This window comes from Rhamphochromis sp. 'chilingali' (genome assembly GCF_963969265.1).
Source record: "Rhamphochromis sp. 'chilingali' genome assembly, chromosome: 7".
In the NCBI taxonomy this organism is placed as follows: domain Eukaryota; kingdom Metazoa; phylum Chordata; class Actinopteri; order Cichliformes; family Cichlidae; genus Rhamphochromis; species Rhamphochromis sp. 'chilingali'.
In genome coordinates this window covers 26,361,825-26,386,799 of record NC_137934.1, presented here as the reverse complement: position 1 = coordinate 26,386,799, position 24,975 = coordinate 26,361,825, and the positions used below count along the sequence as shown (strand labels likewise).

Below are 24,975 nucleotides of genomic sequence, written 5' to 3'. Positions count from 1 at the left end.
TCATTATTTCCAGCTTCACGTTAAAACATGACACACATTTGATGCAGCCTCAGACTTCTGGACGTCACTGCATTGACACACTGGCTGTGAGGCAGCTGTGACTAATGTTAGTCTGCTAAAGCACCGGCTTGCCGATTTCCCTCTCTTCTGTTCACTGCTCTGATTCGATTGATTCACCGCTGAACACAAGCTTACCTGAATGTTTTCAAACTTTGCGCCTGCCCTGCTATGATAAGTAGCGTAAAAAGTCCATTGGACATTTGCATAGGAAAATAGAGATGGAGTCAGTTTTTGTATACAATGAGGTTTATAAAACACAGCACATATATTTCAAGACATACTACCTTGCACTTGTTTCTTCAACATAGCTTTCAGTCAGGTAATACTTTCTACCTGTATCAAAGAGTGTAACTCTTTTTCCTCATCTCCTTTTGTCCTTCAGTGACTATTTTGTTTCTTCAGCTCAAATCCCAGGAGATCAATCACTCCGAGAGCTTCCATCCTGATAAACACGTCTACTACAAACCTATAATACTGCACAATTAATTAAATTAGCCTTGAAACAAACTTGATCTCTCACCTGAGCACTGGAAGATATTTTACTTATATTAATGTTATGCTGTTGTTAACTGCCTTTTATCGTTTTATTGTGAACAATCCGTTTTAAATATGAACATTTGAAAAATAGTATATTGATGTTTTCTTATTTTGCTTGTCCTTGATGCACCTGGAGTACTGCTGAAATATGACAATATATCAAATCAGAAAATAATATTACAGTCAAATTTTTTCTGTGGTTCATTAAAAATGCTGAGGATAATAAATGATTAAATCATTCTGCTGCATTTGATTTACTGGCTGATAAAAGTATTTATCAATTGTTTCCAAAACACAAAGTTTTCACACGAAAAGCTTTCAGGGAAAGTTTGTTTAATATATGTATTTACAGGCTTTTACTAATGAGACATATTCAGCCGGTGGACAGTTTACGGTCAATATGCTATAAACAGGCACTGTTAGGAATACATGCATGCATGGACACATGCATGCACGCACACACACATGCACACACGCACGCACGCACGCACACACACATACTCCTCTGCATGTCCCCTGATAAGAGGAAGTAAATGAATGAATGGATGGATTTACAGACCAGTCTCTATAGCAACTGCATCCAGTTGTATATCTGGTGAAATCTAAGGCAACGTGGATGTACTACAGAGGCACTTTAGGCTGATCCATAGTAGTATTTAGGTGGATATTTAAATTTTTAAAAAATCACAATAAGGAGAAATAATGTAAATATTGTATGTGTATGTTAAATTATCTGTTAAAGTGATTTCCAAACACCCTGAAACTTGAAAATACCAAATAAATACAGGGCCAGTATTTTAAGCTTATGTCGGGGAGATCAGTGTGATTTTTGCTTCCCATCTTGTTTTTTCTTTTTCTTGAGACCTGGAACGTACGTAAAGTACTTTGAGTCAACTTCTATTGTGTAAATGTGCTACAGGATATAAATAAAATATATGTGACAATCAACACAAAAAGATTCAGACATTTTTCATAGTGCATATTTTTCATTCCCCCCCCCAAAAAAAAAGAAAACAAATGAGTGGACTACATACTGAACACAATAGTATTTATCCTATCGTGCTAGTATTGACCTGATGCCAATACCAGCATTGGTTTAGATACTATCGACATTTGGAACGATCCACCCACCCCCAGTGCTCATACTTTGAGGAGCCGGTTACATCACTCTGATCTAAGGGGACCCTCACATACTTGCGGACACCTTAAATACAACTTTTCTAAGTGGAGCATCGTCCCTCAGAAACAACATCTGGCCAAGTCACACTTTCAGTAGACAGCAGGAAAATCTTCCCTGCAGTCACACTACTTCAGAAAAAACATGCTACATTTGGTGTTTATCTTTGGTATAAATGACAAGCTGCTAACTAAAGGTTTAACAAAAAAAGTAACACCATTAGCACTGAACCTGTATTCTGCAAAAGTATATTTGAATCAGTTGCACTCAAACACTTCATCCATTTTCTTCTTGGAAAGAAGAGCAGAAATGAGGAAATGTGTTCTTTATGGCCCTTATAATCAAACATAACACTCATATGAACCCCATCCCAAATGCATTGATCCTTCATATCAGATTAATTTACAGAAATTTCTTCACTTATAAAATTGTTCTAAATTCTTTTTTTTTAATAATTTAAGAGTTGTAGTGTTTAAAAAAAGCCCTGTCCAAGTCACTGAGTGGAGAAGACATTTTGGTTTAGCCACTTTTCAGCTGAAATCAAGACTAATTTATTCATATAAATAATCATGCTATCATGCATATTTATAGGAAGGAAGCTGAGGAGGCTTCCCATCTGTCACATGGTCGCGTTTAAATATAATGGATACAGACTGGTATCAGAAGTGGAAGCCGTTCTATATAGAAGTGACAACTACTGGAATATTTAATCTTCTTTGGAGATCCCGCTGGGGTAATGCTGCACAGGTTCCTCCACCTCAATCACCTCCACCACCAGGTCACGGATCTCCTTGACGCAGTCCAGAGGCCGTGCTTGGGCAGGACTGGAAGGTGTCTCCTCTTGAACGGGTTCACTAGACAGAGATGCTTTCATTTTCTCCACCTCCTCTGCTTCCACCTCTACAATGGCTCCAGTTCCAATGACAGTCCCACTCTTCACCTCTGTCTGGACTGGCACCTTGTCACTTGCTGTTATGTCCTCAGTAGCATCTCCTGAACCCACTGGTGACTTCCTGATGTTAGCTTCGCCCTCCAAAATGTCTGAGGATGTTGACACGTCATCTGTGGACTCAACATCTGAGGGATGAGACTCGCTTCCCACTGACACAGCCAGAGAGCTCGTCTCTGAGAAAGCAACTGGTTCTGCGTCCCCTATGTTCTCACTGAGGACTATTCCTCCTAGTGCTTCACCACTAGGTGGAGCCTCGACCATGATTTCTGGGTTCTCACACTGTGTCTTTGCTTCAGTATTGGCAGGCAAGGATTCAGTTCCTTCTGCTGAAAGGTTAGAAGCATTGAGAGATTCTGCCTGCTTTGGTGCTTCTGTTGTTGTTATACTTCCTACAGCAGTGGGAGGTTCTTGTGGAGCATCTGCGCTGTTCGTTTCAGGCTCAGCAGCTGTCTTAGTTTCTTCTGTTTTGACAGAAATCACATCTTCATGCATCACAATCGCTGGAACTGCTGCTGCTGTATCATTTGTGCAGCTCTCTGGCATGTTCTCTATTAAATCAGGGCTGTTGAGGTTACTATTGCTTCCTGCTTCTTCCGCAGCAGTTTGGATGACATCCTCTGCTTTAAGTGCTGGTAGGTCTGATTCCTGACTGCCAGAGGAACTAGTACCAACCCCTGTTTCAACCTTCCCCAGAGGTGTCTCACCCACTATCATGTCCTTTAAGGCCTCACTCTGAAGCTGGTCTTTCCCTTCCTCCTGCTGTTCTTGCTTCTGGGAGCTGGCGAAGACATCATTAGAAGCAAGTGGAGAAGGCTGCGGCTCTAAAGAAGGTTTATTGAGGGAAGCCAGTGTCATGGCTGGGCTGCCAGGAATAGATGCTGGCAAGGAAGAGAGGCTAGACTGACTGGTCAGGTCTCGCTTGTCTGTGAACAAGTTGTACTTCTTTAGGTTGGCTGCCTCCTTCACCACTGCAGAATGACAGAACAAACAGGAGGATCGATTAGACGTAACTCTACACCTGTGTCTGGGGAAAGGCTGTGTGTTGCTAAGTTGCCATTATTAGTCTTTTTGTACCTTTAGTGACTTCCTTGTCCAGAATTTGCAGAAGGATGTTTTCATAAACATTGTCAACATGAACGAAGCTTGAATGGTCACTATAGATGATCTGTTCAAGACCCTGAAGCTCCTGTATAGAGGGACAAAGACAAAAGTGTCAGGCTTTGTTGAGGGATATGTGTGTTACATAGTGTATACAAATATAAAATCCCATAGACCTGGCGTCCACATATGTGGACATCACATTTTGCTTTACAAGGGCCTGATATCCACTTTCCACTTACGAGGACATTATACTGCCTTTATTCTATCAAAATTTAAAGCGAATGTCATTTTTCTCAGAAACAAAAATCAGGTACAAAAAAAATAAAAAATATCACATAATTCTTTGTTTTTACATTCATCAGGTCCCAATCAGCCCAAATAGCAAACAGAAATTTAAAATGCATGCCATGGAAGAGTTCGGGTCTTTAAATTTTCATCAAATCAAAATACAAGAGAACGTGATAAATTTCCTTGAAAATTTTATTTGAAAGACACATAAACTATACAGGCTATTCCCTATAAATTGCTAATGCTGCTCAGTCATATGCTAACTGTTAAGCCAATGTATGTCCCACCTGCCAATGGGACACAAATGTCAATATAAGAGCAGTAAATTTAGGTCAGAGTTATGAGTAATATCACAAACTGACCACCTCCAAAATTGGCAGTTTGCTATACCTGTATGGACCAACAGCCATTATGGGGACAAATTCCCGTCCCCATGAGTTTGAAGGCATTTTTGAGACTCAAAATGTGGTTTTAGTGTCAGGGTTACAATTAAGTTATTGTTAGGTTTAGCCTAAGGATTAGAGTTAGGCATTAATTTTTGATGTTTAGGGTTAGGGTAAGCATTTTGTCAATTAGATGTCCCCGGGATTAGGGGTATGGTTAGGGTTCAAATAAGCTAGGGTTGATAAAGCAACTACTATTAATTGTAGAGTTATGGTAGGAACAGATGTGCTGGAATTTAATGTCCATAGAAAGACATTATGCTGTGTGTGTGTGAAAGACAGAGCCCTCACAGGTTTGCAGGTAGACACCAGGCTCTTCTTGATGAAGGGCAGAGTGATGGAAACCAGAGCTTCCTGGAAGATTCTCTTCCTCACCGTGCTGCTGTCATAGTCGTATTTCTGCAAGAAGATGGAATAAAACCAGTCAGTGCATCTGGAGGAGAGTTTATTAGTTTTAGATAAACAGGACCTATTCTGATTGTTATCTCTTACAAGCATTTGGCCTACAGTTCTGATGACATTTCTGTATACAAGTGAACATTTCATATTAGGGGGTAGATGTGAACCTCACCTGCACCTGGTTACAATTTTCTCATGTCTTAACTAGAAACTTGGGAAGTTTTGTTTTAGATGACAAACTGACCTTGAGCACTATGTGTTTGACCTTCTCAGTGGCAGAGCTGGCGTTGTCTGGGTTGTCCTGGATGGCTTTGTAGAGCAGCTGCTCGAAGGTAAAAGCTGCATTCTCAATCAGCTAAAATGAAGAAGCAGAGAATTAAATTGGACTTAACACTCCCAATATGTTATGATTTTTTTTTTTTGCTATCACTGTACACTATAAAAACTTAATCCAAATTTTCTGGAGCTAATCTAAGGAGCTTGGAAAGAAAAGTTGCTTGAAGACGTTTCACCTCTCATCCGAGGGGCCAGGTTTCACAATGAGCTCACCCGAAACTCCATTGTGACCCACACCCGTTTTCACACCTTGGCTCATGTGATTAGGTAGAGGATCATCAGGGGGTCCCTTTGTGTCCACCATTTGACCTTAGAACTGAAGAAGCTTCTCGGATGAGAGGTGAAACGTCTTCAAGCAACTTAAAGAAGTCCAGACGCTTTTCTTTCCAAGCTCCTTAGATTACGATGACCTGGATGACTGAGAACCTTCACAGACATATTTCTGGAGCTAGTTTTCTGGCATCTTCTGGTTTAATCAAGGGTAAGTAGCAAAGTTAAAGCAATTTAAGAAACAACCTTTCTGCTTTTTGTTTCTACTTTGTTTACTGCCACTCAACAGGAGTGAACTCACATTTAGCTAATTATCCAGTTGATTTGACAAAATTAACAGTTTTTTTTTTTAATAAGAAAAGTGAAGCTCATATTACGAATCACCAGCAATCATAAACTACACTAAGTAAATAAACTATCGCCAGTGTTTCATAAAATGCTGATTCACAAACGAGTTGTGAAATCCTTACACTCACTCCATCTCAGTAGAAATACCCTCTCAGAAGGAGGGAAAGGGAATTCAAATAAATTGCCATGTGAATGACAGCATGAAGCTGTACCTGCTGCAAATCGATCTGAGCACTGTGCATCACTCCTGTGGTGTCGGAGAATCCAAACCTCGCCTCCAAGTGCTGCAGTTTAACCTGCAGGGAGCCGATCTTCTCATAGCAGTTCAGCAGGTTCGGTTTTGCCATGGCGTCGAGAGACTGAGAGACAAAGAGAGAAGAAGACAGAGTAGAAATTAATGAGATTAATAGCCAAGGTTTGTCTGTTCACTTTCACAAGGTATGAAAGTGAATGCAAATGGACACTTTGTGTCAGCCGTGCAACAGACTGGTGACCTGTCCAGCATGTATCCAGCTTAATATCTAATAGGTCACCAACAACTTATGTAGAGGTAAATTTGGGCTTGAGGAAACATCTAGTTTCTGAAAAAATCCCCTGTATTAAAGAAAAACGCTACTCCTAACCTTAGTTAACTCTTTCCTGTGAATGTTATAAAGTTGAAGGTTTAAAATGAGATGAATCAGCCCAACCAAAAGTAATTCTCTGGAGGTTTGTTCCGTTATATCAGAAAAAAACCAAACAAGTGAAATTCCAACCAACCTGTTTCAGCTGTTCGTTACCACATCCCTGCTTGATGTCCTGATACACTTGGTCCATCGTGTTTTCACTTAGTCGCCGTCCTTCCTGGAACCCAGCGCTGATTGGCTCCATCAGCTCCTCCAGGACTGAGCCTAGGTACGGCTGGACAGAGTCGGAACACAGCTTCTCAGCTGGCTCTGACACTTTGGCTGGAGAAAAAAAAATTACATTTGAGAAAACAGCCCAATTCCGTCACCCTTATTCCCTATACGAAGCTGCACTTCATTAGATCATTACATGGAGAGGAATGCAACACATCATTCTGTTTCTGAATGTTCTAAGTAACAAGGCTATCAGATAGATGAGAATACCTCGGATTTTTTCCTCGAGTTGCCTTCTTGAGTTGAGGATCTGGTCCATGTCGGAGTGAATCAGCACCTCTTGCTGCCGAACAGACACCCGACATTCCTCCTTCAATGCTGATAGCCCCTCAAACATGTCCTCCTGGACCAGGATATATACTGCCTCCACCATCTGAAGGTAGCAAATTCATGAAAAAGATGGGGTTTTTTCTTGTTTTTCCTCTTTTTAAATGAATTTCAGCTCTTTTTTAAAAAATAAAAATGACTTCCAAGAGTGCAGAAAAGAGCCCGGAGACTTCATGAATAATGTATTAGTGCACGACTTTTTCAGATATAACCCTGAAAAACAGACTTCCATTCATTTTTCCTTTCAACAGCTGGGAAATGAAATCCTATATTTCTTAGAAACTGCATCAGTTGCAAACATAAATGACTCACAGCAAACCAAACTCTCTTCCTCTCAGTCTTTTTGGCTTTGAGGCCAGGCAGCATGTCTTTCTCCAGAGACGGCAGCAGCTGCTCCATCACCATGTTGGCCATCACCTAGAGTTAACAGACACAGAAAATATCTCAGGTTTGTCTCATCATCATCCAAACGAGGCCAGAATAAACTTTTATAAACTCTCAGGTTTTACTAGTAAGACAGGATTTCAATATTTTTTAAAAAACGAAAAAAACAAAACAAAAGCAAACAAAGCAACAAAAACACACCATTTATATAGCGATATATACACACATAAAAAGAGTGTTCTCTGGAATATTTCGCAAACCTATGTCAGGAAAAATGTCCAACAAACCCCGAGTTTAGAAATTAACTCTGAGCTGATTAACTCTGAGAATATTAGCTAGTTACTTCAATCAACTCTGAGTATATTCAAAGAGTTCAGCACGTACATGAGTAGAGAAAGGAAGCCATCGTGAATTGAGCTCCAGTAACACACGTTGCTCTGTGGCAACAGGTAAATAAAGAGCAAAGCCTCCATTATAATCTGAGGGATACTGATGCATGGGAGTGTGGACATTTTAATTAGCTTAAAATATTTATTTATTTTCCTTTGGTCATCATTTACCCCATTGGTACTTTAATTTCTTGAAGATAAACTGTATATAAACTGTATGAAGGCCTGATAGCCGATGTCTTTGTGTGCAGACCCACTCAGACTGATTTAGCTGATTTTCAGTGGAAAAAAATATAAATTTTCTGTGAATTTCAGACTCTGTGCCTTGTAAAATACTGTTTGACAACATTTAAATTTACACTGTTCTTGAATATACTCCAGTGGCTCCAGCAAGTGTTTGTGTTTTACGCATGTTTAGTTTGTTGTTATATCAGAGGACAAATTCCTTCTATAATGCTAAGAGGAAGGATTGGAGACTGTTACGAAAATGTCATGTGGGTAAAGGCATAGTTTATGTTCACTGCCCCAAATTATTATATCTCTTTCTAATAGTCTGTGCTAGTGGCTTATATAATGGGAAAAGTACGGGGACAAAGAATCAACATTGCCGGTAGCCTCTTTCAAGGTCCACATGGTGAGACAAATGATTTCACACCTCTGATTATACAGACATCAAAGCCAAAACAGTATCCCCAAAAAAACTGAATCAAAGCCCTTTTAAGTTTCAAGGCTTAAAACTATTAATTCTTCAGAGGAATTTTGCATCTGGTCAATGAGATTCCTAACATAAGCCAATGTGTGTGTTTTATAAGAAGCCTGTTTGATCTACATCTATAAGGTAGAATAGACAGAATGCCTTTTGTTGCCACTATACACATGTACATGTCCAGGGGTGCGTTACACAGCTAATAAGTCAACCTAGCTTTCCTGTACCATCCTTTATCCGTTTAATTTTCATTTTGTAAATGTATTTACATGTATTAATTATGTAGCCATTTCACTATTTATACTTAAGTAAATATTCATCCTCAGTATTACTATGTTGGGAGAAATAACTGTTGCTAAGAAAAATAAAGAAAAGAGACATACCCTTGCATCACTTCCTATCAGCATGTCCCAGGCTTCGTATTTGCCTTTGTCCTGTCTGTAGAGCTGAATAGCTTTAAGGAAGGCCTGAACTTCACAAGTCTTTTTCTTCAGGAAGTCTGACAGAGGGAAGAGAAAAAAGTCAGACATGCAGGGAGCTTTGAGAAAATGAATTCACTGTCAAAACATTGGGCCATTGCGCTCGCTTGTTTTATCTTTATCATTTATTCATCAGCTGATTTTAACAGTACTTCACTGATCGCACACAGCAGATATTTATCTTTCATCTTGATGCTCAGATGACAAAATCGTCACACGACAGTCTTTGTGGCACAACGGCCAGTCATAATCCTCTCAGTTTTTTGTAATCCGGCCACAGCTGGGTAGAAGACACGACTGTATGATCATGTTGGTTTTTACCACCATTTTAATGATCTTGCGTGGGTTCTCTCTGGGTACTTCGGCTTCCTTCCACAGTCCAAAGACATGCAGTTAGCTGGGATAGGTTAACTGGAAACTCTAAATTACCCATAGGTGTGAATGCAGCAGCTTCCTGCAGCTTAACTGCAGGTGTAAATACAAGCGACTGTGAGACGAGGTTGTGGGGCCGAGCGAAGCGACCATTGTGGCGGGTATACTGTGGCCACTCTGTCAGCACTCAATGCTCCATCCACAACCCATTCAGCCTGCCATTATTATTCATCTTTTCTCTGACTACAGTCCACAAACTGCTGGGTTAATGTTAACAGATGGCTCATGTGACTACCAGAGAACTGCTAGTTTAATGGATAATGTTAACATGTGTACTGGCCAAGTTAACATTTAAAATATGTAATTAACACTTCAGTCTTGTTGAAACAGGAACTTTATGAAGACTTTCAGAGAGATCAGTAAAGGGTTGTTCGGTGTTATGAACATTAATTACTCACACTATTAGTAAGAGGAGGAACTGTGTGCCTGAGGAGGTAAGAACATCCTTTTCTGTAGCATCTTACCTTGGTTCTGGTGTCTGATGCAGTCTGATAGGATGGAAATGAAGGTAGCCTGTGTGGCCTGTTGTTTGAAGCAGAAATAGGAGTCCCTTCTGTAGGGCAGACGCAGGTAGACTGGAAACTGTCCCGGCATCCCTGCCATAGGTGGAGCAAAGTCCTCTTTTGCACCTGAAACAGAAAAGAGTAGATGAAAGTCTACATGTGCTGCTAGTGAGCAGCTGTCAAATGGCCAGAACCATTTATTCTTTAACTTTGTAGTGCACTAAAAATTAGATGACAGTAGCAGGCTAGACAAGATTACTTTGATTATGATGTAGGAGAAGGTAATGGAAAATAGGTATTGACTTGGAGATGAATAACTTAGGCTTATTGCTGTAAACAGTATGATACTGCAGTATATTTCTAACTAAGCAGCTCTTTCCATTTCGCTTGACAATACTTTCCTTAACAAATACCATGCATTTTGGGATCAACTTGAAAGAAAGGCAGATATGAAATGTAAAAGTGAGATCAGAGGTCAAATGTGAACGATATTAGAAAGCAATCTTTAATGTGATTTTATCATATCTTAGATGTTGCCATTACAAAGGCAGTATCATTTTAAGCATAATTTTAAAGACAAACATTTTATGAGGGTTTGACCGTCTTAAACATTGAACCTTTGATCTCTTCTTAATATGATATTCATAATTTTCTTATCATTCCCTACATGCCTACAGACAATATTGCCAAAAGCATTTGCCTGTTTGCCTTCTCATACATATGAACTTGAGAATTGTTAATCCAGAGGGTTTAATGTGATGTCGACACACCCTTTGCAGCTATAACAGCTTCAACTCTTCTGGGAAGCGCCTTCCACAAAGTTTAGGAGTGCGTTTATTTAATTTTTGATGATTCTTCTAGAGGCACATTTGTGAGATCAGACACTGGTGTTGGACAAGAAGGTCTAGGTCTCCGTTTCTATTCATCCCACAAGTGTTAAAGTTCTTTATGAACCTTGTTTTGTACACTGGAAAATAGTTGTATTGGAACAGGAAAGGTCCGTCCCCCCTTCCACAAAGTTGGGCACCCTCCAAACCCAGATTCGTCCCATGGATTACCAGACAGAAATGCGTGACTCTAGAAATATGTTGTTGGTCATGAAGTAGTGTACAGGCAACATCCATTGAAAAATACAAATGAAACACATGCAAACAGAGAACATCACATTTACAGGGGGACAATGAAATGAACATAATATATAGGAAAATCAAAAATATTAGGATTTATAATGAATCCTTTTTGAAAAGCATATAGATTTTAATAATAACTGTGTGTGACACAATGTGTGTAGAAGGTTTAGTTCAGATTGGCCCACCCTCTGAGGAGCTACGGTACATACGAACATATATACGCTAAGATTATTGTTGATTATTATTATAAAATAATAATTGATAAAATAACCATTTCTTTTTGGACATTTAAATTCTCATGATTTCGTCTTTAGCTGTGCTTCTTAAGAGGCTTGATGCTTTATGTACCCTTTTCCCATCTCTAACTGTTACCAGTTTGAAAATTTGAGCTTTTCATACGTAATAGTACGGTGTTAGAGGCTGTTCTACTATTAAACCAAAAGCAACTGACTTTTTCCAGTTAAAGAAAGGTCTAAGATAAAGCCTATGATGTCATCACGAGCCAAAACTATGGTTTTATTACAGAAATGACGGCGAAAGGTAGATAAAAGCATTGGCTGTGAGTAGAGCAATGTGGAAAATGAACCCATCACACAGTTACACATTATTCTTACTAAAATATAAAGCGTAATATAAACTTTCATCATTCAGCTGGCTTTTTAAATATACTAACTAATTGCTATAACATTAATATTAGCAGTGGAAGAAAGGGTATTATCTAATATTCTACAATTGGTTTTTCCAAATTTGTCAAAGATTTTTAATAAAAATTCAGCTGACGTTACTAACACTGATATTACAGAATCTCCTAACAAGGTGGCTTTAAAGAGAGAGTAGCTAATACTAATGGAAGTTTAAGGTAAGCGTTATTTTGAACTGCCAGTTATCGGGAGTTAATTTAGAAGAAGAGATTTGAAGACAGGAGACAGACACGACCATAGTCCCCTTTATAGCACATATAAACGTATCGTGCAATGCCTACATATAGTTTAGACAATATTAAATTGAAAATGTTCTCTACTGGAATTCAATATCTTCTAAAATTACTGTCTGATGATTGCTTTGTTGTGTGATAGAGGAAATTTGCAAAGCTTTATTAAGAACCCAGTACCATAAGGCGATGTCATAAAAGTGTAAGTGAATCTAATGACTCTTAAACCATATGTTAATCCAGTGGTTCCCAATTTTTTTCTGCTAGGCCTCCCTTTGTTTTACAAACACATCCTCACACAACCATATTTTGTTTCCAAACTCTAACATTTCATAAACAATTAAACAAAAACAAGTAAACTGCAATAAATCACAGGCAGTAATAAAATACACTACTAATTCTTTTACGCTACATCCACACCTACACGGGTATTTTTGAAAACGCAGCTGTTTCTATGCATTTGGGCCTTTCGGTCACACGTAAACGGTGTTTCGAATCACCGACAATAGAGACCCCTTTTTTGCGCTTACGTGTGGACGAGGAATACAGAGTTCGTCACGCAACGTCAAAGGTATGTGCCCTTTTTCACGTCACGCTGTGCGCCACGTTATTGTGACAAAAAAAGAAAGAAAAATAGTTGTTTTAGGTGTTTTACTCACAGCTTTCATCAGGAAAACATTTATCCACTACAGCCATGTACGCCTCTTCTGCCGTCAGAACCTTGCCCCCTGTAGGCAGGAGCTTGTGGCATGGAGGAGCTCCTTTAACAAAGGTCTGAAGAAAGAAGACACAGAATGAATAAGAGGGGCCCCTTATGTAGATGCCTTTGATTTGCTGACATCACTTTCACAGACTCACCTCAACGCTTTCGTGACACTCCAGGCAGTAGTTGGCTCTCACCACCACATACCTCTCCCGCCACTTCCTGGTGTCATCAAAGTAAAAGACACTTTCCTCATATAGCACTTCACCCTCCTCTGGAGCCGCCTGGTGAACACGAACACGTGCATGAAAATTTGTGCCTGCTCGTCTTTGAGTTGACTATAAACTCAGTTTGCATATCAGAACATATCAGAGTTGAGCCTCCAAGCTATTGTGGACTGCATGATGAACTTTAACTGTTTCTGCTTTTAAAATAACTCATTAAAATGAGTTTCTTACTGCCAGCTGCCAGGTCAATTTTAAAATGCAGGACGTGATCAGGTCTTTCACAGTGAATGCTCTGTTTTTTATACCTTCCTTATTTTAGTATAGCTTTTCCAAAATGCAGCTATTCTACAATTATTAAATTGTTTAGAGGTTATCGTGTTGTATTCTCTATTTATTAGTAGATGGTCAAATATAGATTTACCTTGACAATCCTCTTGTCCAGTCTTATTGACAGAAGAGCTTAAAGCACTCACGTTTAGTGCTCTATATAAAGAGTGCTTTTACCTCTCACACATATTGCAGTGTTACTTCAGTCTCTATTGTGTGTTTAACATCTTCATTTTCCCCTCAGTATAGGGTTATCTTCTTTTGTAAAATCAGCTGCTCTGTTCCCAGCAGCCTACACTTCCCGGTATTTGTGTTTGTGATTGGCCAGATGCTGCAAGCACCACCCCTTTCATGGGGAAACCCCTGTGTGTTTATTATTGATTCAGCTCGGGTGAAAAGTTGCTAAGATAAGGTTTGTACGAAGCACATGCATCATGGATGTTACATTTCTCCAGTACATTTTAAAAGACATACCCTCTGTTTGAGCAGCTGTGTGATCTTCTGTTTGTGCTGTTCCACATCATCTTCTACCTGAGAGAACTGAGCCACAGAGAACTGTTTCCTGTAGTACGGGCTGAACTCTTCCAGCACAGCCTCGGCCTGGCCTGCAACAATACAGAAGAAAGGCCGCGTTTTTAATACATTGCTTTTGAAGCTTAGAAAAGCACATATTATTGTTGGGGATGGGTGGTGAAAACTGAACACTGAAGCTGTGAATGGATGGTGGTCAGATTACAGACAGACTAACAAAGAGACTGAAATGCAAACCAGCAAGTTTAGACCAAGGGGAAAGCTGTAGAGCTGCACTTAGTGTGAATTGAGTTATTTTGCAATACCAAAAATACAAAAATTAGTTTACAGCAGCGTGAAGACCAATTTTGAAGACCAAAGGAAATGAGATAAGAGAGCCACAATTTGTCAGTGTGAAACAAAATACTGTAAAACCCATATGGACCCATAACCCGGTGTTTTAAAGATCTTTAAAGTTAAAGATCACCTTTCCCTCTCCTGCATTTTATAAACTATAAAATATGTGTGTGTGTTCATAAACAGTTTTAAAGTTAATGTACATACAGAAAACAGGCTAATGTTATGACTTTATTTTATTAGACTAAAAAGATTTAAAATCATGACTTGGCCTTCTGGAGCAGGAAAAAATTAACAGCAACAGAAGTAGGTTAATATGTAAAACTACATTACTGGTAATAGATAACCTATAAATAATGAATACATCACTGCAATAGCTGTGAATATGAGGTTAGAATGTTTAGCTAAATTATCATGAATTTTCTATTATTCAAGGCCCACTTTAGTGTCTGCTGGTCTTGAAAAAACATTAAAACAAGTAAAGAGAATGATGACGGCTTACAAGAAGTCAAGGAAAAGGTTAAATTCTAACGCTAATGACACTTGATCGATAAACTGCAGACACATTTATCCCTGCTTCACTACTACAAGCCAAATTAAAAACATCTTAACTGGTGAAACAGTTCAACCACTTCAAAAAAAAAAAAAAAAAAAATTGTATAAAATGGGCCGTGCTTGACTAACAAAACAAACACATGAAGTCCGAGTTGAAATTGCCATATCTGATTCAAACTTTTCCAGATGCCTTTTAGGAAATATTGAAGAAAAATGGCTCTTCTTTCTGCTTATTTTCAGTGTCTTTCAGTGTCCTCTAACATAGTATTCCAGTCTTAATACATACCAGATGGTATCTCGCTGTACCTGATGTGACCCGTATAATTCTCCTATAATTAGGTGACTGAGGTTGTTGTTAGTAGCTCTCGAGACTATATGAGTCATCTCTATCCAGATTACAATTGGCACATCAGACTCCAAGACCTGTCACCAATAATCGTCAACCAGAACCCCTTTCTCTTTCTGCTTTTCTTAGTCCTTCCTGTTGTCAGCCGTACAGTTGCCAACACAGAGAGAAAAGAAAACCTCTCAGATTTCTCTCCATTCTTATTAAATCAGGTCAGACGCCTTGTGTGAAGGGATCCTGATTCCTGGGGGGGGGAATAAAATTGAGCTCACCAATTCTTTCCACTGTTGCTTGCCTTTGCAAACCAAATCACACCACCAGAGAGATGAGGAGGGGTAGGGATGCGTTAAATGTGTATTTATGCTCCCCCAAATGTTCAGTGTCCCCAATTCCCAGTGATACATCATTCACTTACTGGACGAGCAGCGACAAATATTTGGCTGCTGCTTGTTGTGTCTCCCAGTATAGGTATGCTAATGCTGGGGTTAATGCCTCTGCCATTATGCCTGCATTCTGCCTTCAGACTAGTATGGAACTGGAGCTCTGTTACACTGTATTAATGCACTGAAGAACAGAGCACTCACGGAGCAGAGTTGGGAAGTGAAGTATGTGTTTGTGTAGCATTGTCCAAGGCAAAAGCATTTACTAATGTAGCTATTAATTTATGCATTTTTCACAGACTCTTATTGGAATCATAATGGGAAATAATATAGTATAGCAGCCTTAATGGCCTTCATGTACTGGCTACAGCATATAAACTAATGGCTGTAATTTCATAATGGTTTATGGAACATTTCAATTCAACCCATGTCAAATTATCTACTTGATACTGACTCACAATCAGCTAAAACTGTGCTAGCATCCAAACTGAGGGTTAAAAACCTTTAAGGGGACAACAAGACCTAATTGTGGATTGAGGAAGGAAAAGAACAAAGAAAAAGTGGCGTAGTAGTAGTTTGTCATAGTCATAGTCAGAAGTACTCGGAAGCTAGGAGAAAGGGAAAGAGAAAGGTAGCAAAGGTGAAGGCTAGTGAGTTCTAAGGAAGCCTGAAGGAAGAGTGGGACAAAATTCCACCCAGTGTGCACTAGGAGTGACAGGTGGGTTGGGATAACATCAAGTATCAGGCTCTGAGCCCATTCTTGCTTGCAGTGGTGATGGACAGGTCTATATGGACGACTTGCAGTACACACTGTGATTTGTAGTGAGAGTATGGAGCACAATATATGTGTGCATGACAGGAAGGCAAGTGTAAGGTAAACGTGTGGTCAACCATTCAAAGCAACAGACAGTCCGCAAGAGACGTGCAGAAAAGAGTACAAGCAAGGTGAGGAGTGGGTGGAAATGAATGTCACGGTCATTTATGACAGAAGAATACATCGAGAATGAAGACTTCAGAGAAGTTCACGTATGTTGTGCATAAAATAAAGGATAATGGAGTGTGTTTTAATGGACTATTGTGTCACTAGGTACTGATAAGGAGGATGTAGTGGAGGAGGACATGGAAAACGGTTGGTGTGACAGAACAGGATGCTAGCAATATGGTGAGATTGAGGAAAATCATCCACTGTGGCAATGCCTAAAAGGAGCAGCCGAAAGATGAAGACAACAACTATGAAACATTTAAATACCCTTGATCTAAAGTTGAGTAAAATTCCTTTCTGTAAAACAGTTTACATGGCCAGACACTTTCCATCACGGCAAAGACAGACGATGATGTAATGATGTAAACTGCTGGCTGTTCTGCTTCAAGAGAACATAGAGGAAAAGGTGAGATGATTTGGACATGTGCATACAAGGGATAGTGGATATACTGGACAAAATGTTGAAGATGGAAAACAGGAAGACCTCAGAGAAGTTCATGTATGTAGTGAATAAAACAAAGGTGAATGGTGTTTTAATGGATTATTGTGTCACTAAGTACTAAAACATAAGCTGTGAATCATTTAGTAGCTGGTTTCACCTTATTGATGCAGATGTGTGTGGGCGGGGATCCTCTGCACTGCAGCTACAAACAAGGAAATACTAGGGGTGGTGGAAAAAATCAATACTGTGTAGTATCGCGATATTTTGTTTGCTAATGATGTATCGATACAGGGACAGCAGAAATCGATATTTTGTTACAAAAAGGTTTTTGTGCTCTGACTTCAGAGCATGTTGATCCTTTTTCTGAGCAAGAATCCTGACATTCCTTCACTGTCCAAATGGGTTTAACTTTTTTTATGGCAGCAATAAACATGACAGTTTACTTATTTTAATTTAAGACATGTTTTATTTTAATTAAGTTTAAAACTTTTTTATTTAACGCAAAATTATATTTTGTTTTAATTTACTTTCAAATTCTTCAGTTGCTGAAGGGGCTGCATAGTTTTCATAAATTGCATAGTTCAGAATAGCTATAATTGTACCAGATGGTTGCATTCAGTTAAGTTGGACTAGACTGTAATACAAACCGTTCAGTTTGTCAACAATAAAACTGACTGAAATGAGAGAAAGACTGAGTGCGAGACTTTGATATTAGATAAAATGAATATTGATAAAGTTTACCTTTATGTACAGAATCTGAATATCGCAAAATATTTTTTAAAATTGCAATAATATCGTATTGTGCATTAAGTATTGTGATAATATCGTATCGTGGGATGTATGGTGATTCCCACCTCCAGGAAATACCCCTACTAACTTATATATACACACTTACAGGCACACTTATTCTGGCTGCCAGCTCTCTAAGCTTTCTGTTAGAATACATTTAACAATAAAAAATAAAAAGTTATTTTCGTAGTCTCAGTGGAGCCTCTTCACAAGGTTATCTCAAATCGTCTCTGATGAGACTGAGCTAAGTGTCTGTGAACCTTCAGCTCAAATCTGCTGCTGTTTATGCAAAATGTCTGCAGCCACTATTTGGTTAATGTATCCTCTTTTTCAGGTTAAGTGATCATGCAAACACAGAAAGGTGCCTTTAGCACCTTTTCATAAATCACTGATTTAAATAAATAAATAAATACATGATAACAACTAAGGTCATGGCTTGCTGTATGATACATCCTTTCCAAGACAGGATGTATCTTTTTGTTTAGGAAAATTCTGATTCTGATTCAGACGTGTGTCCATGTGTTACGCCTGTACAATTTATGACTGCTGCTAGCAAGTTTGCTAGTGTTAGCATGTAGCTTAGCTGGGCTTCCTTTCAATCAACTTTCAACTTATTGCTCTAAAATACAAAACAAAAAAAAATATTGACACAGTGTGGTTAGCTGTCACAAAAATTCCCTTATGAAGTGAGACACACAGAGGAGCGAGTTCTAATGCATTTATTTTCACTCTCGGTGAACGTCTATGTGAGTGCTTGTCAGAGCAATCCTGTTGGGCCTTTTTATACATTTCTCCCAACGTTATCCTGGGAACAGATATGTGTGTGTCGCTCTTACAGAGAAACAATTCAGCCACATGGTGTGCTACATGATGCTAACGATGCTTTGGATAACAGATAGCAGAAGAGTCAGAGAGAGAGATACAAGGACTTTGAGAAAGACTGATTAGCGGGACAAGGAAACTGACTGACAGAGAGAGCGATTCCTTTAGCTTACTGAATGTCGTGTTTTAAGTTCATAGAGTCTGTTATTGTTAAGCTGTCCCTTACTGAAGGAAATGCACTTATCACATTGCCACGGTAATTAAGTGATTTAGAAAATGATTAGAAAATTGTTCTACTTTATTTCAGTCTACTGTTAAGCCTTTTACACTGCTGGAATTATAGCTACTAGAACAAAGAACACACACCAAGAATACTTGTTCAACCATTTAATTAATTTAACCACAATCTACCTACAGATCTGCTTTTTATTCACTATTTTATTATCATCTGATAATGTCTCTGTTTGGAGTACGTGGCACTCAGAGGAATCCATCTGCCTTAAAGAAGAGTCACGTGATCCACGAAATGCCCCTTTTAGATTGGCTAGATTCTGACGACACAATCCTTTTTATGTGAACATGTAAGGGAAAACCTGGGTTTACCTTAACAAGCTGATAACCATCTTTATGTGGACAATGTTAGGGTAAGTGAATCCTGACAACAACAACATACCATAGGCATGTATGCTGTACTTGCTTTGTAGCACAGAGCCAAAGATTTATAATAACTAATGATTCAATTACAGAATAAAGAAAGGGAGGAGCTAACAAGCCATGTGATAAATAGAAGAGACAATGATAGTGAGTGACAAACAGAGGTAACTGCATACCTGGAGATACTGGGGCTAAAAATGTTATAGCCATGGGCTGTCTACAGCTGACAGGGAAAATGTTGGACTTTTAATCCAGATGCAAGATAACATTACTAAAATGTACCCAGAGCTAAAATTAGCATTTTTGCATTGTATTATACGTGAGACCTATCGAGAGCTAACTTGAATAGGGGCTTCAAGAAGGCCAAACACTGGTATAAAGGGTATATGTTTTGATTAATATCATCTTATGTGTCGGATTAATTCTTGTTATGTTTCTGGAGAATTTCTAGTTCTTAGGCTTTGGTTCCCGTGCTTCCTCTGTTCTCCATGTCTGTGTCTGTCATGTGCTTGTTTTGTTTTGACATTCCCTGTTCTGCGTTCAGTCTCTGTCCTCATGTTTTCTCTGTGCCCGTCCTGGTTCCACGTTTCCTGTCTAGTCATCCCCGTCTTTATGTTCCCTCAGTATCGTGTCAGCTTGTGTCTCTGAGTCTGGGTCTGTAAGTTAAGTCGGTGTGTTTCCTGTTTTACTTTGAAGGTCCGTGTCTTAAGTCAATGCATTCAGTTTTGCTTCCCTTGTCTCGTCCTGCCTGATTAGTCCCAGCTGTGTTTCCCTTCCGTTTCCCGTTTCCTGATTACTCCGCCGTGTATTTTAGTCCTCTGTCATCCCATGCTTGTTGTCAGAATACATTCAGAATGCATTTCTTTTAATACCGGTCTTTTCTGTGTAGGGTTAACAGATCTAATTTATTAGTGTGAGCTCGTTTAACTTATGTTCACTACTAACTCCCATGACTAGTTTTTTTTTTTTTTCCTTTTACAGGCAATCAAATGTTAACAAAATTACTTTTGGGTATAGTGACCCTTTAGGATAGAGTACCTATATGTAGAGGAGGGGTCCAGGCCTCATCCAACACCCAGAAAACTCTCTGAAGTAGAAAAACAAACAAAAAAACTCCATCTACAGTATAAGAATTACTATAAAGAATCAAAATGAACAGTTTCTGCATCGGTGAGAAAAGGAAAATAGCAGCAGTTCCTCCTCTCAATGCCATCCTAATGCAATATAATACAAATGCATGTTCAAACAACATGTTCTCACTCCCACAGCGCAACATTTTACGCTAGGTGACAAATCGCCTGTATATTATGCTTCCGGGCACCCAACACGTCCCTATATACGAGATCGGAAGAATTAGGAAACATGAGAACCGTTTGGAATAAATCTACACATGTACGTTCGTTTTACTTAAATTGCTTTGGAAAACACTAACGTCATTAAAGTGCTGGTTAAGCTTAGGGATAAGCTTAGGGTTAAAGCTGAAATACATGTCCGGAAAGTGTATTACCCCAGGAGCGTCATTCTACTGGATTCCTTCCATAACATAAGATGGCGCATAGCATAAGAATGTGGAAGGTCACCTTTCGCGTTCCTCAGGATCCCCTCGGGACTTGACAAATCATCATTATATTACACCTCGGGAGTGAGAACAGGCTGTCGAATCACAATTAAAAACCAAATGCACCTACATTTGGTCACATAAGTCATAAGTCAAAACTCAAATCTACTGTATTATAGATTCAGCCTGTATCAGTATCTTTGTATTCAGTAGTAATCCATCCATCTCAGGAATTATTCCATGTCTGCAAGCCTATGCTGGTTTCAGGTACCCGTTACAGCTTTCTGTGAGATTTCTTGCAGACATTGAAATATACTTAAAAGGTTCATGACTCCAGCAAATCCAACCGTCTTCTTAATGAAGCCATTTCTTTTACTAATGACTCTTCTGTTTGCTGATGGAAAGACAAGCTCAGGCCATTTTTGATTTGTGTGTTTATTAAAGGTGACACACAAAAGCACAAATGTGTTTCTGTTGTCAGACTCGGTAGAAACTGATGACACTGCAATGAAATATGTGAACAGGTGCAGTGCAGTAGGTGTTGTGCGTTACACCACTTACACTTGTTGCATGTTAACAAGAATATGAAACCCAAAGGATCTCACCTAAGTCTATAATCTGGATTATCCTATAAGTAAAACAACCATTATGAACGGAATAATCTTTAATTGTGTGCAAAGGAATTCACTTACTAGCTCAAAAAAAACAACAACAAACAAACAAACATCAGGGAACACTACAACCCAAAAGGAATGTAGACAACAGTCACTGCAATGCAGTATAGGCAGGTGCCCAGTTTCTTACCTGAACAATATCTTGGTATGTGAACTATGAGTATGTGCAGGGGAGTGTTGCAGGATTTCAACTGCAAGTCCTAGTTTCACAGGAGAGACCTGCTCTTCCACTTCCACTTCATGTCACAGGATAATCATGGACTAGATTATTCATTCAGTTTCATGCAGATGCTTCCAAGTTAATGCAACTGTTCAGAAATGTCCTCTCTTGAAATTCTTTGAATATTTTCTGAGTCTGTTTCTGCAGCAACAAGTAAACTCAAAAGAAAAAGACTAAAAATGAGACATCCTGAGCCAGAGTAAAAACTTTTCCTGCAGTCTTTTATGGCAAAAGTCTGTTTTATAAGTGAGGCAACATGAAAATAGTTTTGTGGCTCGCCAAAATAAACTGAAGGGCCCCTGTATGGTACAAACTTCACATTACCAGACCAGAAAGCTGTCCATAGTCTGACTGCACAGAAGCAAGTGTTTGGTAGTGAGCAGTTTTATATAAATAAATAAAAAAGTATTTTACAAAATATATGTTTTAACAATCATGATGTATATATTTTTCAGTAATATTGCAAATACAGCATCAAAGAAAAAGTACTATTTTGATATACTTGTACACTTCCGTTCCTGTTGGGAATCCAAGTTTTCTCTATTTTCCTTCTTTAGGAATGCCTTTTTGAAAGCAACCCTTTGATTAAGATCATTTTTGATGACATTTCGGCAAACAGAAGATGTATCGACTGAAGGGCCAAATACATCTTTAAGGTCTTATGACTTTTCCTGTTACTTAAAGATGTGGGTTAAGATACTATTCAACTGCTATAGATATGTTTTAGGCCTTCCACTTGTTATTTTGTGAGGCATCGATAGGACGAGGCATAAAAACATTTATACAGTTTCTGTACCAGCGACTGAATACATGTAAATTCCAATGACAATGCAACACATGCTGTAACTTTACAGATGTGCTTTATTCTGTTTGGCACATAAAGCATTCCATCCTCAAAAGATTCAGTGAAAACTTGTCTTTTTTTTAAAAACATGGTATCTGATGAGCAATCAGGGAAATCTACTGGTCATCTCTAGATTTGTACTCAGTATACACTCACAGCCAGGATATCTGTATGGCGTCCTAAGTGGAAAAAAACTGAATGGTGCATCCCCTAGATGTATGATTTTTTACATGTTTTTAAAATGGTTTTTAGAACCTTGAACATGACCTCTGAGACGATTACTGGGATTGTTATTATGATGACATGACAGTGTATAAGAGGAGAATGCCAGAAAGAAGGTCTTTCAGAGGTAAAGTTGGAGAGAGGTTCATTTAGATACCAGGTTTACGGTTTACCGTCTAGTGGAAAAATCCCAAAGTTCTTCCAGGACAACAAATGTTGAAACATTAACATGTCGGCTCATGTCATGCATGCTTTTACATGCATTCATGTAAACATGTAAACCCACATGAGCAAATGGACAAGCATCAAGTTTGTAGTTACAGCACATGGCTTTTACCAAGTCAGACTTCAGTAAACAGGTTTAAGAAACAAGTATAGTTAATAGTAAATACTGGGAGCATTGTGCTAAGAGGAATAACACTAAATTGAAGTCCAGTGTCTGCACTGAAGGTTTGGCAAGTCAGGAAATACCTGAAACAGTAACTCGCTGAAAGGCAGAAAAAAAACAATGGCCCATAGAGACAAAGGCAGAGTGAGTGGAGAGGAAGACGGCACAAGCGCATGCGTGTGGGTGTCTTTGACAGAAATACAAGTATTGTGAGAACACACACAGAGAAATGAAAATACGCCACAGCAACACAGTGCAGTACGTCAACTTGTACTGTACATTTCACCGCTGCATGTAGAGCTGTCAGAAGTATCAGGCTATAATGGCTGAAATGTACAACTGTATGAATATAATTCATGAGCATAACTGGTTTGCTCATTGCCTGTTTTTGTAGAACAATGGAAAATATAAAAGTATTTGCATGTTTACAAAAGCTAATTAACTTAAATAAATTAATGACAGAAAATACTTCATTGGTCATTTGTAAGAAATAATAGTCTCCTTGGGAGCCACATTAATAATATTTTAATGTGCAGCAGAGAAGCTTTGGAATCCCTGTGGTTTAAGAATTATTTGAGAAACGTAGTCGTTCAGGTGCTGTCAAATAAAGTTACCAATAAAATTAAACATGGCAGCAACAGTTAGTGCCAACGTTACTCCATTCCACCCATAGCTGAAAGGTTTTGCTGCACTAAGAAATGCCACTCTCATTAGAGATGTTCTCTCTATCAGGCTTACATAACCTGAGAAATTGCTACAGATGGCTGACACTCATCATAAGCTCTTCTTGAACAACTGCATTTCAGCAAGTTTCATGGCTTGTAGAGCCAGTTTAACAGTTGCATGCCATCGTGACTTGATTACATAAGTAAAAAATAAAGGTCTTTTGTCCACAGTCCTTATGTTTACACTCACAACAGCCTTAAACAGACTTCCCTTGCAACTTCATCGACAAAATATTAACTTCTGTCTGTGCTTCAACTTCCCTGATTGAAAAGTAATATATAAATATACACTGTCGCTGTTTATTATTACTATTATTAAGTATCACACATAAACTTGTGGAAAGAATAAACAAGTAGTTTATGAATGAAGGTCATTTAACAAGCTTGTTGGTGTTATCAGATAACCATCAGCTAACAAGCTTGTGTTGACCTCCAGCTCCAAAACCACAGCATCTGCTAAAGTTGAGACGTCAGAATGTGGAGCTCAGAATCACCTGTGCCATCGCCATCTTTCATGTACAGGCCACAGTGCTCATTTGAGATTTAAATGAGCAGAAGCAGCACCAATGCAAACTCTATACACATCTTCATCAGTAGATGCAGGGTGGATTCATGTTGAGGATCCTCACTCATGACTAATGTTGAGTAAGTAACCAAGAGACAGTTTTTACAGTGAAAGACGTCCCACCCTCGAAATCTAAAGAGTACAACCCAAAGAAGGCTTCGACCTACACCCGTTTCCACGCCTTGGCTCGTGTGATTAAGTAGAGGATCAATAGGAGGACCATTGTCGCTCTTGGAGGGAAACTCCCACAGGGCTTAAATCTGGGACTCTCCACCATTTGACTCTAGAACTGAAGAAGCTTCTTGGATGAGACGTGAAACGTCTTCAAGGAACTTAAGGAAGCCCAGATGCTTTTTTCTTTCCAAGCTCCTTAGACTTTGTGCTTTTAGTTTTTATTCACTTGATGATCAGAGGCTGTGTATCAACCAGCATATAATGTCAAATCATATATAGTGTTCCAAGGTCATTTGGTGGAAACAATCCAAACTATGAAAACAGTAGTTAGTTGTTGGTCAGTTGTTCGGAGTAAACAACAGGTGGGTTTCCAGCTGAGAGCCTGAGCAGCAGCAGTTTCCTCTCTTTGTACAGAGCAGT

General features: G+C 38.9%; 1 protein-coding gene across 1 annotated transcript in view; it reads right to left on the bottom strand.

Moving 5' to 3' along the window:
* Positions 1-910: 910 nt before the first annotated feature.
* Positions 911-24,975, bottom strand: part of niban1a (niban apoptosis regulator 1a) — a 28,929-nt gene continuing 4,864 nt past the window's right edge. Inside the window, exons 2-14 of the mRNA XM_080886359.1 lie at positions 13,823-13,953; positions 12,950-13,078; positions 12,751-12,865; positions 9,992-10,156; positions 9,000-9,115; positions 7,450-7,554; positions 7,021-7,183; positions 6,671-6,858; positions 6,124-6,270; positions 5,202-5,312; positions 4,850-4,957; positions 3,801-3,912; positions 911-3,694 (exon numbers count right to left, since the gene is read on the bottom strand). Coding sequence (XP_080742485.1) covers positions 2,481-3,694; positions 3,801-3,912; positions 4,850-4,957; positions 5,202-5,312; positions 6,124-6,270; positions 6,671-6,858; positions 7,021-7,183; positions 7,450-7,554; positions 9,000-9,115; positions 9,992-10,156; positions 12,751-12,865; positions 12,950-13,078; positions 13,823-13,953 — 2,804 coding nt within the window. The 3' untranslated portion in view covers positions 911-2,480. The remainder of the gene's footprint in view (positions 3,695-3,800; positions 3,913-4,849; positions 4,958-5,201; positions 5,313-6,123; positions 6,271-6,670; positions 6,859-7,020; positions 7,184-7,449; positions 7,555-8,999; positions 9,116-9,991; positions 10,157-12,750; positions 12,866-12,949; positions 13,079-13,822; positions 13,954-24,975) is intronic.